This window comes from Mytilus trossulus, chromosome 5 (assembly GCF_036588685.1).
Source record: "Mytilus trossulus isolate FHL-02 chromosome 5, PNRI_Mtr1.1.1.hap1, whole genome shotgun sequence".
In the NCBI taxonomy this organism is placed as follows: Eukaryota; Metazoa; Mollusca; class Bivalvia; order Mytilida; family Mytilidae; genus Mytilus; species Mytilus trossulus.
The window spans coordinates 20,871,998-20,884,502 of record NC_086377.1 but is presented as its reverse complement, the minus strand read 5'-3'; the positions used below and the strand labels follow the sequence as shown (position 1 = coordinate 20,884,502).

General features: G+C 31.2%; 1 protein-coding gene across 1 annotated transcript; it reads right to left on the bottom strand.

Annotated features, from left to right (window-relative positions):
* Nucleotides 1–2,883: 2,883 nt before the first annotated feature.
* On the bottom strand, nt 2,884–9,189 carry LOC134717734 (uncharacterized). The gene is made up of 3 exons (XM_063580227.1): nt 8,597–9,189; nt 6,347–6,456; nt 2,884–3,325 (listed from the first exon to the last, which is right to left on the bottom strand). The coding sequence occupies exons 1-3, from the start codon at nt 9,062–9,064 to the stop codon at nt 2,884–2,886; spliced, it is 1,020 nt and encodes a 339-aa protein (XP_063436297.1). The 5' UTR covers nt 9,065–9,189.
* Between the last annotated feature and the right edge of the window lie 3,316 nt (nt 9,190–12,505).

Below are 12,505 nucleotides of genomic sequence, written 5' to 3'. Positions count from 1 at the left end.
CAGCTTTGTCAAACATGTCAAGCGGGCATTCTATAGATATATGGTTTGATCTACACTTCTAAATAACACAATAAATAGCTTTAGTAGCTTGATCTCTAAGATATTTTCTAGTTGCAAAAAAGATGCATTTCTAGAGAATATAACACCAAGGTATTTATAGTTCTTAACAATTTCTATCTCTTCTTTATTAATATAAAATTTCAAATTATTCTGTGGTCTACCTTTTGAAAATATCATAACCTTTGTCTTGTAAATATTAATTTTAAGTTTCCAGTTTTCACAATATTCTGAAAAACTATTTAGAAGTAATTGTAAAGCTGTGCTTGTCTCGGCGAGTAAAATCGAGTCGTCAGCATACAATAAGACAAATATCTTAAAATAAATATCCAGTTCATCTTCTATATCAGATGTAATTGAATGTTTACCTTCAAAATTACTATTTTCCAAAAATTCATGAAGATCATTGAAGTATAAAGAAAATAATAAAGGAGAAAGATTTTCCCCTTGGCGGACCCCAATATCACTAACAAACATGTCAGATGCTTCATTGTTATGTACAACTCTTGATTTGACATCTTTATACAAATTTTCTAACAACTCTGAGAAATTTACCAGTTATTTTATTTAAAACAAGCTTATACAAAAGAGAGTTTCTTTGAACAAAGTCGAAGGCTTTTTCAAAGTCAACGAATGCTCAATGCAATATTTTTCGTTTAACACATAGCAACTCAAAGAGTGCATACAATGAAAAAAATATGATCGTTAGTAGAGTATCCCTGTCGGAAGCCTGCTTGATTTTCGTTCAAGATATTAAGTTCATCAACAAATTCCCCCATCTATCATTCAGAATAGATGGAAAAATCTTACCAAGGCATGACAATAAAGTAATAGGCCTATAATTTGTGGCGTCTAATTTACATCATTTGTTCTTGAATACTGGTATTATGTTTCCAATAAGCCAGGCCTCCGACAGGATACCCGTATCAAAAATAAGATTAAACAAATTAACATATACATCAATCATACTGTCAAGAGAATTTGCAACATATTCATTGATTATTTTATCTTCACCTGGCGATTTGTTATTTTTCGCCTTTTTGATAGCTTTAATAATTTCGTCATGGGTAATTACACCATTCAGTGTCTCATTTACAAGATTTGAGTTCAAATCATTATTAATAACAAACTTGTCTTCAAATTTGTTTTCATTTAATTCTTTGAATAAATCTAATAAAGTTTCAATGGATATATTGCTTTCTTCTCTTTGTCTAACTTTGTTAAATAATTTCCAAAATTCCTTGGGATTTTTGGATTTAGATTTTTTTCATATTATCACTTATTTCTCTATTATGCTTCCTGATGTTTTCGTCCATTAGACTTTTATAATAATATTCACAGTGTCGTTATTTCTTTAAATAAATTTGACCCATAATGTTTATACATTCTTTGTGCCTTTCTCAGTTCCTTCTTTGCCTTTTTACAATCAAAATGATACCATTGTTTATTATGCTTTTTATTACAATTCAGCATATTTCTATTAAAAGTTTGTGTACCAAATGTTGCTTTGGCAGAATCGATTAAAATATCAGTAATATTTGTAACTGCAGTATTTATTTCATATTTTGTTACATTTTCTTGATTACTATAAACAGATAATTCATCTATAACATTTCTTATTTGTCTTCATCTATGTTATTTTTGAAATCATTTACTTGCTCAAATTTCCATTTTCCAATTTTATTTTCAGACTACAAGCATTACAAGTATTATACAACAAGTTATTCCACACAGTACCTGTTTCCTACATAATAAGACTTTCATAAAAATTACAGATTATTAAACAATATGCTTTATTTATACCAATAAAAAAATACATAAAACATATCTCATTCACGTCTATGAAGACACATGTAAATCACACATGTCACTATAAACAATATACCCAGTCTCTGTACTCTACAAGTGTCTTAAAAAAAGAAACCGTTTTGAAACTGATTTAATTTGAAGAAATTCCAAACAAGAATGAGTCTATAGTTTACGCGGTTGTCCTACTCGTACTATTATTTTCTATGTTTAGTTGACCGTAAACTTAGACCAGAACTGTAATTTAGTAATAAAAATATGAAAGATAATATAAGGGAACACGTGTACTATGTTTTATTTTGATTGGACTTTAACTTTACCAAATACTTTAACCACAAATGTTAGTCTCAACTCGCACAACCATTTTCTATGCTCAGTTGACCATTAAACTGGGGGTTAAATCTCTAACTTTGCATAAAAAGTAGAAAATAGCAATTTTATAGGAAACATACTTCAACTTCATCAAAAACTTCCTTGACCAAAAAGCATGTACCTAAAACTTTAATGGACAGACAGACGGCCAAACGAAAAACATGCATAGACAAAAAAAAACATAATGCCCAACGGAGGGACATAAAAATAAAGCATTAGCAGCGAACAGTATAATTGATTTCATCTAACTATATTTGTTTCCCGTTTCATTTATTTTCATTGATGTTCACATTTCTACTGGATAATGTCAAAGATCTTTAATTGAACTAAAAAAGGAGCAAACATAAGATGTGTGAATTGAAACAAATTAAATAACATCAACAACCTTGGCTGAAAATATAATTTTTTGTTTTGTTTTGGTGAAGTATTTTTGTCATACAATTTCATAAATGAGTAAATTATTGAGGCCTCTTTAAGCATTCAAACTTTAAGTATTAATAGACGGTAAAAGATGGATTCACTTATTCTTTTTTATCGACGCACAAGGACTATGTTTAACTATAATTATGATCTTTTCCATAGTTTGCCCTGCAAAGGACCCAAACGGAGTTATAATCAACACACGTACATTGACAGGCAAACTACTTTTCAATTTACTTTACTGAAAATGAACATTTTTGATACATCAAGATGATCACTGCATCCTCTAAGCCTGTTTGTACGATCAACACATAAAAAAGATTGTGAGCTCTTTGGAACTAACAGATATTTCGGCAAACTATTTCCTTTCTGGTCAACTGTCTTCAGACATCTGATATCCCAAGTCGCGTCGTCTTCGGATGAAACATCATCGTAAAACTTTGCTCTCACCCAAATATCAAGAAATCCCATGGTCACATAATGACGTGGACGATCAACTGATTCAATGTGAAAGAACTGTTTGTCTTTATCTGATTTTGTAGATCTTTTGAATTTGAATTGTGTGTTCTTTTCTTTGCATTCACTTATTCGTATCCAACTTGTTTCTAACTGAGACATGAAAACTTTATAATCCGCATACTTTACTGTTTTTATTTCAAACTTTGCGCATCTGTCACAGAGGTTATCACTATCTGTTTTGCTTAATGTGATGAATTGATCTTTTATAAATTGTGATGGGGTATTCAAGTAAATATTATAAAACAGTGTTATAATTTCTGCACGCGTTGTTTTAGCTAAAAAGAAGAAGAAAAAACATTTACAATGAAGCATAAGAAGTAAAGTAATTAAATTCCGACCGAATCAGAAATTAATGAATTATAGATGATAAACTCCTGACAGAACGTCATCATGATCATGTTTATTGTATCAAACTTATATCATATCAACATCATTACATAGACCGTCACATCTCAAATTATACTCATATGCGTTTGTAATTATATAGTTGCATTAGAGCTTTCTTACAAATTGACGAAAGGTACGTATGATTGAAGAATCATACGTAAGACTCGTTTAAGGGATCCTTTATTTTGAAATATTTAAAAAATAGTCGTGTAACTTCGGACAATTATCGTGCATGGAACGAAAATTATTGAATTGGATTTTTCTGGAGATATATTTAGGTTTTCGGTACGATAGGTTAGGATATGATTATTGATACCACCAGGTCGGAGGAGATAACACTACAAAATATTCTAGATATAGAGTAGTCAGACGAAAAAAGCCACTAGAGGACTAAAAACCGGCCCCCACCCCCATTCTTCAATATTACAATGTTGCACTGTTTAACATAATAAAATGTCAAAGAAAATACATTGTCTTCCTCCCTATCAGAAACACAAATACTTCCTTGATTCAAAATTTGCAACGCTCAAAATAATAAAACGAAGATGAAGAAAAAAAAAACCGATCTTCATACTATGCCATATACTGGTGCTCGTTTCATAACTTTTGAATCATCGACTCCCCTGGTAATATTCATTGACCCCCTAAATGTGTAAATATGATACACCGGAGCAATGGAACGGTTATTATAGGGTATACCTGCGTTTTGCCATAGTCCTGAACAATCATGAAATATTAGCCACTGGACGATAAGTGACAACTCCGCGTCTATCTTCTAACATGTGTACTGTTAAAAAAGTCATTTATAAAATCCACAATATATATGGTGCCAAATTGTAGATTTTTTTTTTTTGATAAACAAAGTCTTTTTTTCTAGATTTAGTCAACATTACTTTTTAAAAACATTGTAGCATCAATTTGAAGCAAATCTCGATATTTCACTTTGACAATTTGCTAAAAGTGTACTGTAACACATAAAAGCAAATGTGAATCTTGTCGTTATATTTAGACTAACGTACTTCAATTATGTCATTGAAATGTTAATCGTGAAAGTCGTGCTTAAAAAATTCCCGCGGAAATGTGTGTACTCGTGGTTTACGTAAGTAACGTATCGGACGTACATTGTAAGTAATTTGATACTATTTTTCTCTGTTTGATTATATTAACATTGTGTTTTATTTGCGATATTATTATTTAAAAAAAAACTTCTTTAGAACAAAATGCTGTTTTACTGGATAAATCAAAGACTCTTTTAACTGTTATTGTAGAAATGAAATACGTGCTCCCTTTACGTTCGTTCGTACCTTTCGTCAATTTGTAAGAATGCTCTAGTAAGTATAAGGTATCCACCAAACTTAGATAAGCATAACATTATTGGTGTCATGGTTTTAGGTCTGACTTAAAAAATATAGAGGTAGGGCTAATTTGTTGGGAATTTTTATCACAGAAGGGTCGATTTCAAAAAGTGCCGACAGTATATAATTTACTATAAAAACAAAAAATAACAATGCTTTTTTATCAATATCTCTATTTACTTATTATGACATGTGTTATCAATAGTTTATTTAACCTTCAAATAGGATAAATGTCCAATATGCGGAATTTCGGGTGCTTTTAGGTGGGGAAAGCAGGACATTTCAAACCAAAAAAAGTTATTTTTGTATGACTGTTGTAATTCATACTCCTTGTTATATGGGTAAGCATTGTCGTGTCTCCATCAGTAGAGCACAGGACTACTAATGAATGATGGTTTTGAAGAAAGGATTCGAATCGCGCTCAAACTATTTGAATTGTTTGTGTTGTTATATTAAATTTTAATGTTTCTATCATATTTTTTAGGAAGTTTGCTTAATTTATAGAGTCATTCTGGTTCATTTTGACTATATAGTTTACTAGTATAAACCATTTTACATGTATTAAAGAAAAAACTGTATCGCTTGTTGTGTGCATTCCTATGACTGTTCATACTCTTGACTTACTTTCTGTATATTTGTTTACATTTATTACATATATTCAAGGAACAACTACCGTCAAACTGATGTAGGTGCATGTACATAACCAATAACACGAGAATTAATTTTATAGGAATGAAGCCAAAATATTGCAGGTGTAATATACACATAACTTAAATGGTATTATATGCAACAAATGCAGTTAACAGCAATTTTGTCACAAATTCACAAACTGTGTAGATACTATCACTGAAATGTTTACCACCGTTCCCCACACCGGTACCTAAGTCAACAGAAAATAAAACAACACAACAGAACAAATCAATAACACTACGAATCAAGATTGTAGGTAAAAAATCAAGAAGCTGTTGCAGCTGTATCACAATGAAGGGCCGATTTCTTAAAATGCCCGAAAATGCAATATAACATGCGTTAGTAACACAGGGTGATCCAAGACCAACTGATGTAAGATATTCTCTGGTTAAAATATATACATGTATTATCTTATCTTATCTTGTAGACGATTAAACATTAAAAGGGCCGGACAAATACAGATATACATATATTCAGAATGAGAAAAACACGATTTGAATTTGTTCGATATTATTCGGTTCCTTGACAAGTTTCATGGTATGGTACCTTGCATAATAGAATAAAAATAATATTAAAAAATCAATAGTCTTGGCCTTGTTTTTGTAGGAATACCTGTTCAAGGTATGACAATAGATGATGTGACGTATTTTCATGTACTATAAGTAGCATCCATCGGGCTATGTAAAGCATGATTAAGCTATCTTTTCGAATGAAAAAAAAATCCGGCAAATTGGCCCTACCTCTTTGACGTGAAATTTCTATTGAACACATATTTACCGTCTATGTTTACCAGTTGTCCATCCTGTTTTTTTAAATGTGTGCTACAAGAGTCTTGAAATTTCAACACAACCTAGCAAAATTCAACACAAGTTGTTAATGAAATTAATATGAAATCTGTCATACAAATATAACAGTGAAACAAGATCAAAATAAGCACAGTAGGTACACTTACTGTTCGAATCTCCAGTGTGTGATCATTCATTGGTTAGTATGCTTTAAGCACTCAATGATAGTGAAGTGCTCATAAAATAACACCGTTCCTTAATCAAAATAAGGTTTCTTTTATTGAAATTTTAATATCAATTAGGTTAATGTTGTGATAGACAAAGGCATGCCTTTAACAGTTGACAATTTTAAAAACACCACTATATGCGTAAAGATAAAATATTGTATTAATATTCACGTTTTATTTTACTTATAATATACTTTCTCAGATTTCCCGTTGATTAATTAAAAAAAACATTAAGAAACCAGGGTTAATTTTTAAACTTAAAGTTCACCATATGGAAACGGTGCTACTTCTTCACCAGTAAAACAATTTACAACTGCAACTTGATGAAGAAAATGAACGTTAGCTTGTGTTTAGTTTTGAAGTTTGTATTTGCTTAGACAAATCCGATGTTGCCAATTCAATGTTTTTCCAACAATTCGGTAACAGTCAAATTAGTTATTTATATACTGTAATCATGCATGAAATAGCTTTGATTAACCTCTTCGAAGCAATAAAAAAAACTTTCAAACCCTACAATAACAGTAATGAATTTTACAGTAAAATGATTCCTGAAAAACCTAACATAGCAACACGCTTAAGAAGGCTCGAGAGTACAAAAATGTCAGCAACATTTTAAACATTTTTTTGCTTCATTACAAATTTTCTTTATTACATGATTAGTTTTGACTACATGATATGGTACAAAACTCAACCATAAAAACGATTTCTTTTGGCCCCAGATGGCTTTTAAATGTTTATATTATTGACTATATTCCAAATTATCTCCCTTTGGTGCAAAAATGCCATATTCAATAACTCTTTCTACCAGAATTGTCGAGTTATGAATACTGACATGTAAGTAACAAGTATTATCATTCAAGGAACTTGAAAAGAAGGACGAGGTATCTTTTTGAAAATTTCTCGATTTATGTTTGTTATCCCATCTTTTCCACGGAAAATATTTGTTTATTGAGGGTGATTATTGATCAGTGAGAATTTTTAACCGACATGACAAAGTGAAATAGTTTGTTTTCTTATATATTCTATCATAGGCACATAGTGGTGTGAGATTTTATGTCACATTATATGATAATGCATCGCACCTTTCTTTCTTTTGATCCCTCCCGTGTTGGACGGCAAAACATGTCATCAAGATAACGGCATTGAGGTTCCTCGTATTGACATGGCCATAAAAAATTATATTCTGCATTGACGGCTTATTTTACTGACATATATATGTAAATAAAACTTTTGCTTTACTTAGACAGGCTTGTTTAATAAATACAACATACGAATGACCCAATTTAAAAAGAACGCTAAAACAAAGTCTGAATAATGCTAATCATTTCTGCAATAATGAAATATAAACGGCCATTATACATATTGTAAAAGGTCATAGTTTGTTTGGTTTGGTTTTGTTTAGTTTTTTTTTGTTTTGTTTTTTTGCTTAGGATTATTGATTGCAGTTTTAAATCAGCTCCTTGTACTGCTGTGATTAGCAAAGTAAAATTGGGTCCGAAATAATCATTTCAAACACAGTTTTGAATTTAGCTTGCGTTTTTAACTTTTTTGGATTCGAGCGTCACTGATAAGTCTTTTAAAGACGAAATGTGCGTCTGGCGTATATACTAAATTTATTCCTGGTATCTATGATGAGTTTATTTACCCCTTTTGATCTCTTATTACTATAAATCCCAGATACCATGCAATCTCACGTATTTTCTAGAAATGTAACAAATATGTTTGCTTTTGGTTCCTTTTTGTTCAAAAGTATAATGCGACTAGAGCTATAACCCATAGTCTAGGCTAACCAGCCTTTTGCGGTTTGGGACAGGTGATACATTTTCTAGAGATCCAGACATTTATAATCAAGTTATTGTCTATAAATCAAAAGACTTCGGACAACGATGAAATGACAAAGACGACATCACTATAACGTTACACGGGCGACACAATTTTTTCGTATAACTGATTTTTTTTCACTGAATAAATTACATACCTCCTTTAAATCAGTAACACCATCTATCTGTTCTAGTAAAGTATTTCGGTACTGTTCACATAACTGGGGATCAAGTGATATGTCCTCTAGCTCGCTTAGTTTTTGTCTTGTTTGTGCGTCTTTTCCAGAAAAAGAAGCTAATATCATGATCTCGTTATCAATGCTGCTTTTCTCAATTCGATATTGTGCATCTGGTAGAAATATTTCTTCAGGATGGCCATACTTATTTCGCCATTTTACTAAAGCATCTACAGCCCTTCTTGCTGGACAAAATTGTTTTAGGAGAGCAGTAGCGTATTCTTTTTCAAGATTTGTCGTATTAAGTGTAACAGTAGCAGAGTAAGAGCAAATGTGTGTCGGTTCGTTCTTTGTGCAACAGTTACCTGTAGGCGTGTTAAATAAATAAAGCCATTCACAGTTGTAAAATGTTTCCTCTGTAACGTCTGGGCACCCAGAATTAGAACACATACAGCATCTTTCACTTCCATTAAATAAATGAAAAATTTTATGTTTCTTGCTTTCAAGGAATGACGGGAGGCTCTCTCCTTGTTTTAAAAAAGAGTTCCAAAAGATTTCATGACAAAAATGAGTGAGCAAACAATTTGTCAATGTTATATCCATAATATTTGTTCCGATATTACGTTTAGCAAGTTTGCAGCATTTACCTCCATGATTTGGATGGCATGGTGGTTTAGATGATTGGTCAAACAATTTTTCTAACTGTACTATGTTGAGAATACGAAAAGGTACAAACGGATTTTGTCTACTAACTTTGCATCCAGTTTTGCAACATTGTTTCGTGTGAAAACAAAGGTGATAAATGGCATGCTCATTAGAATTGATAAATTCCTCGAAAGTCTTGTTTTTATCTTTCAAATGCAATTCGAAAAAGTCTATGGTGACCTCTTTAGAATACCCTACTAATAGCATATACAGTTTTAACAGATTTGTTCTCTCTCGTACACTCATGATTTTGTAAATACTGATCTTTTTCTTTCTATTTTATCTGAAATATATATAAGATAAAACCTGTATATTTCATTATGGTTTAAAAGGTTATATAGAAATTTCAAAATTCAAAACCATTTGGTGGAGACAGAAAATAGTCACCGATATGCTCAGTAGTTCATAAATCTATTTAAACAATGATAAATATAGAATATAGGACTTTTTGTTTCTGATACTGACTTTATCACAGTAAAATATCAGTATCAAAATGATAATTGGTAATTTGAAAAAAAAATAAAAATCACTACAATAATAGACAAAATAACAAACGAACTTCTATCTCGCGTCGAATCACGGCGAATCACACTTGACGTCACAGGCTCCATTACATCATTTGAAATTTTGTCACAGTGCAGTAACATTGCGTTTTTTGCACAAAGTATTGAAAAGGAATTATTGCATGCGTTTCAATAATATTCTGCTTTGGACATGACACTAACAATAGCAAATATAATAATAGCATACCGGTAAGTTGAATTTCTTTATTTAAATATTTGTCACAAAGCATCAGCATAGTGAAAGTCAGAAATAAGAATGATACGATATGAATCTGACAGCAAAATTTTCATCGACCATTATTTTGAGTTCGACGACAAGTTATAATTATATTTTACTTAGTTTAGTGGGTACAATTTCATTCATGTTGTCATTATTCGCCCAGTGTTCATCATGAAAACGATCACGTTGATTTTAAATAATTTTAAGAAAGCACTATGAGGACATTTTTACAGAAGGCAATGTAAGCTGACTGTAGATTATTTGAACAAGCTGATTTCCTGTCGATTTCATAATTATTTCGAACATTTCGATGGACGGCACGAAACTTTTAGCTCGAAAGCTTGCTTTTTCAAAGTCATTTTCATTTATTTTCAACACGGACAAGAAATATGAAACGTGGAGTTTTAAGGCCCTGCGGTTACCTTTAATTTTAGAAGCAAATGTAGGGGAAGGCGACTCGGGTCACAGTCACCTCTTATAAAGGCTACAATTCTGGTTAAAGCAGACTTTTAGAGTTTGGTGCATCCGGTTATACCCCCCTTTTTAAAATTCATCCTAGATCCGCATATGAATATCACGGTTCACTGTTTTGTTCTTTGTTCTATAAAGATCTGTTATATATATTGACAATGAAACCACATCTTTTAAAATTGTAAATGATGGTCCCACAAAAATGTCGAAAATGTGTAAATTTCCTTTTATTTTTTTAGCTTTTCGCATGCAATATCGGTACCTCTTTGGTAACTATTTATGTGTTGTGCTTAAATATGAATTGTAGCATTTTATAGTGACTGAACAGGTAAAGCAAATACTTATAAAAAAAACAGAAAAAAGAAAACTATACTTGGAACAGCACCCGAGACAGAGGTTGTCCAGACTATGTGTTGGTATTGTATGAATAAAAACTCAGCATGTATGTTAGTTTGCACTCCATATATAACGCATTTTAAAAAACTCTATCGGGTTTTTCATGCATTTTCCGTTCACATTTTCACAACAATCGTTAAAAAAGGATAAACTTACTTTGTAAAGGTTTCAAACAATGTCAAGTGGTTCATTCGCCAAAAATCTGTGCGAAAACAAAATCACGCGCAATTTTGTGAATGAAAGGGGAAAGTAGATCCTTACGCGTTGCATTCGCGCATGTCATTTACATACTAACCTTATCATTTTTATATCACGGCCAGTCCACTGATATTAACATTATCAGCGAGTACACATCAAAATTGGTTTAATCCAAATGAGTTCTCTCTTTAAATAAAGATATTATTGTTATTATTAAAGGAAAAATGTACAAATACTGATAATTGATGCTTTGTGAAAAATAAAGAAATTTTATCTACCTGTATGCTATCATTATATTTGCCATTGGTAGAGTCATGTCCAAAGCAGAATATTAATGAAACACATGCAATAATTCCTTTTCAATACTTTGTGCAAGAGAACGCCATGTTTACTGCACTGTGATAAAATTTTAAATGACGTAATGCAGCCTGTGACGTCAAGTTTGATTCGCCTCGATCTGACGCGGAAAAAGGAGTTCGTTTGTTATTTTCTCTATTGTTGTAGTGATTTTTTTTTTAATTACCTATAAACAGAATAAAGTACCTTTTGTTTTTGATACTGACTTTATCACAGAAAATATTATAGGTTTAATCACACACAAAGAATGATTTATCCATTAAATTAAACACGAATCTATTTAAACGATGATAAAGCAGTCAAATTAAGAATGTCACTATCATTATTATTACACGACGCATGGAACAAATACATTATCTACATGTATGTCTATAATAAGTATGACACAAGTCATCTTATACTTGTAAGTCATACGTGATTTAAACTTTACAAAGGGAGTGCTGTGTTTTTTCTTCTGTAAGATGACACTTTTACCATGAAATCAGATTAAACCTTATTTTTTTTATGAATTATAAAATATTAATGACAACTCATTTTTGTCAGAATTAGAAATTTTTTCTTTGATAAAGATACTCTTAATAGCCTGATTGTTGTATTGTCAAAACTATGTAATAGGAATATTTGAATCATAGGCCAAACGTTTTATTTAAACAATAAATAATTACTAGCCAATGGGATCTGTCGAACAGGCATTCTGAGATATCAGACTAAAATATACTGATTATTTTGCTGTCTAGATAAGGAGGCAAACATTCGAAAACTAGTTAAACATCGTCTTAAAATATGAGTAACTCATATAAGATGTTGAAGGAGAGGAATTGGTAAAAGTCAAAATTCACTCGTTTTCCAATCTTATAAACTGTCATATTGCAATTGTTCTGTTAAGAAGTTATCTTATAGTTTCCAACATTTTTGTAGGTCTTAGATACATGATATTTTTGCTGACCTCATATTTTACGTATCTACATCATGTATCGTAAT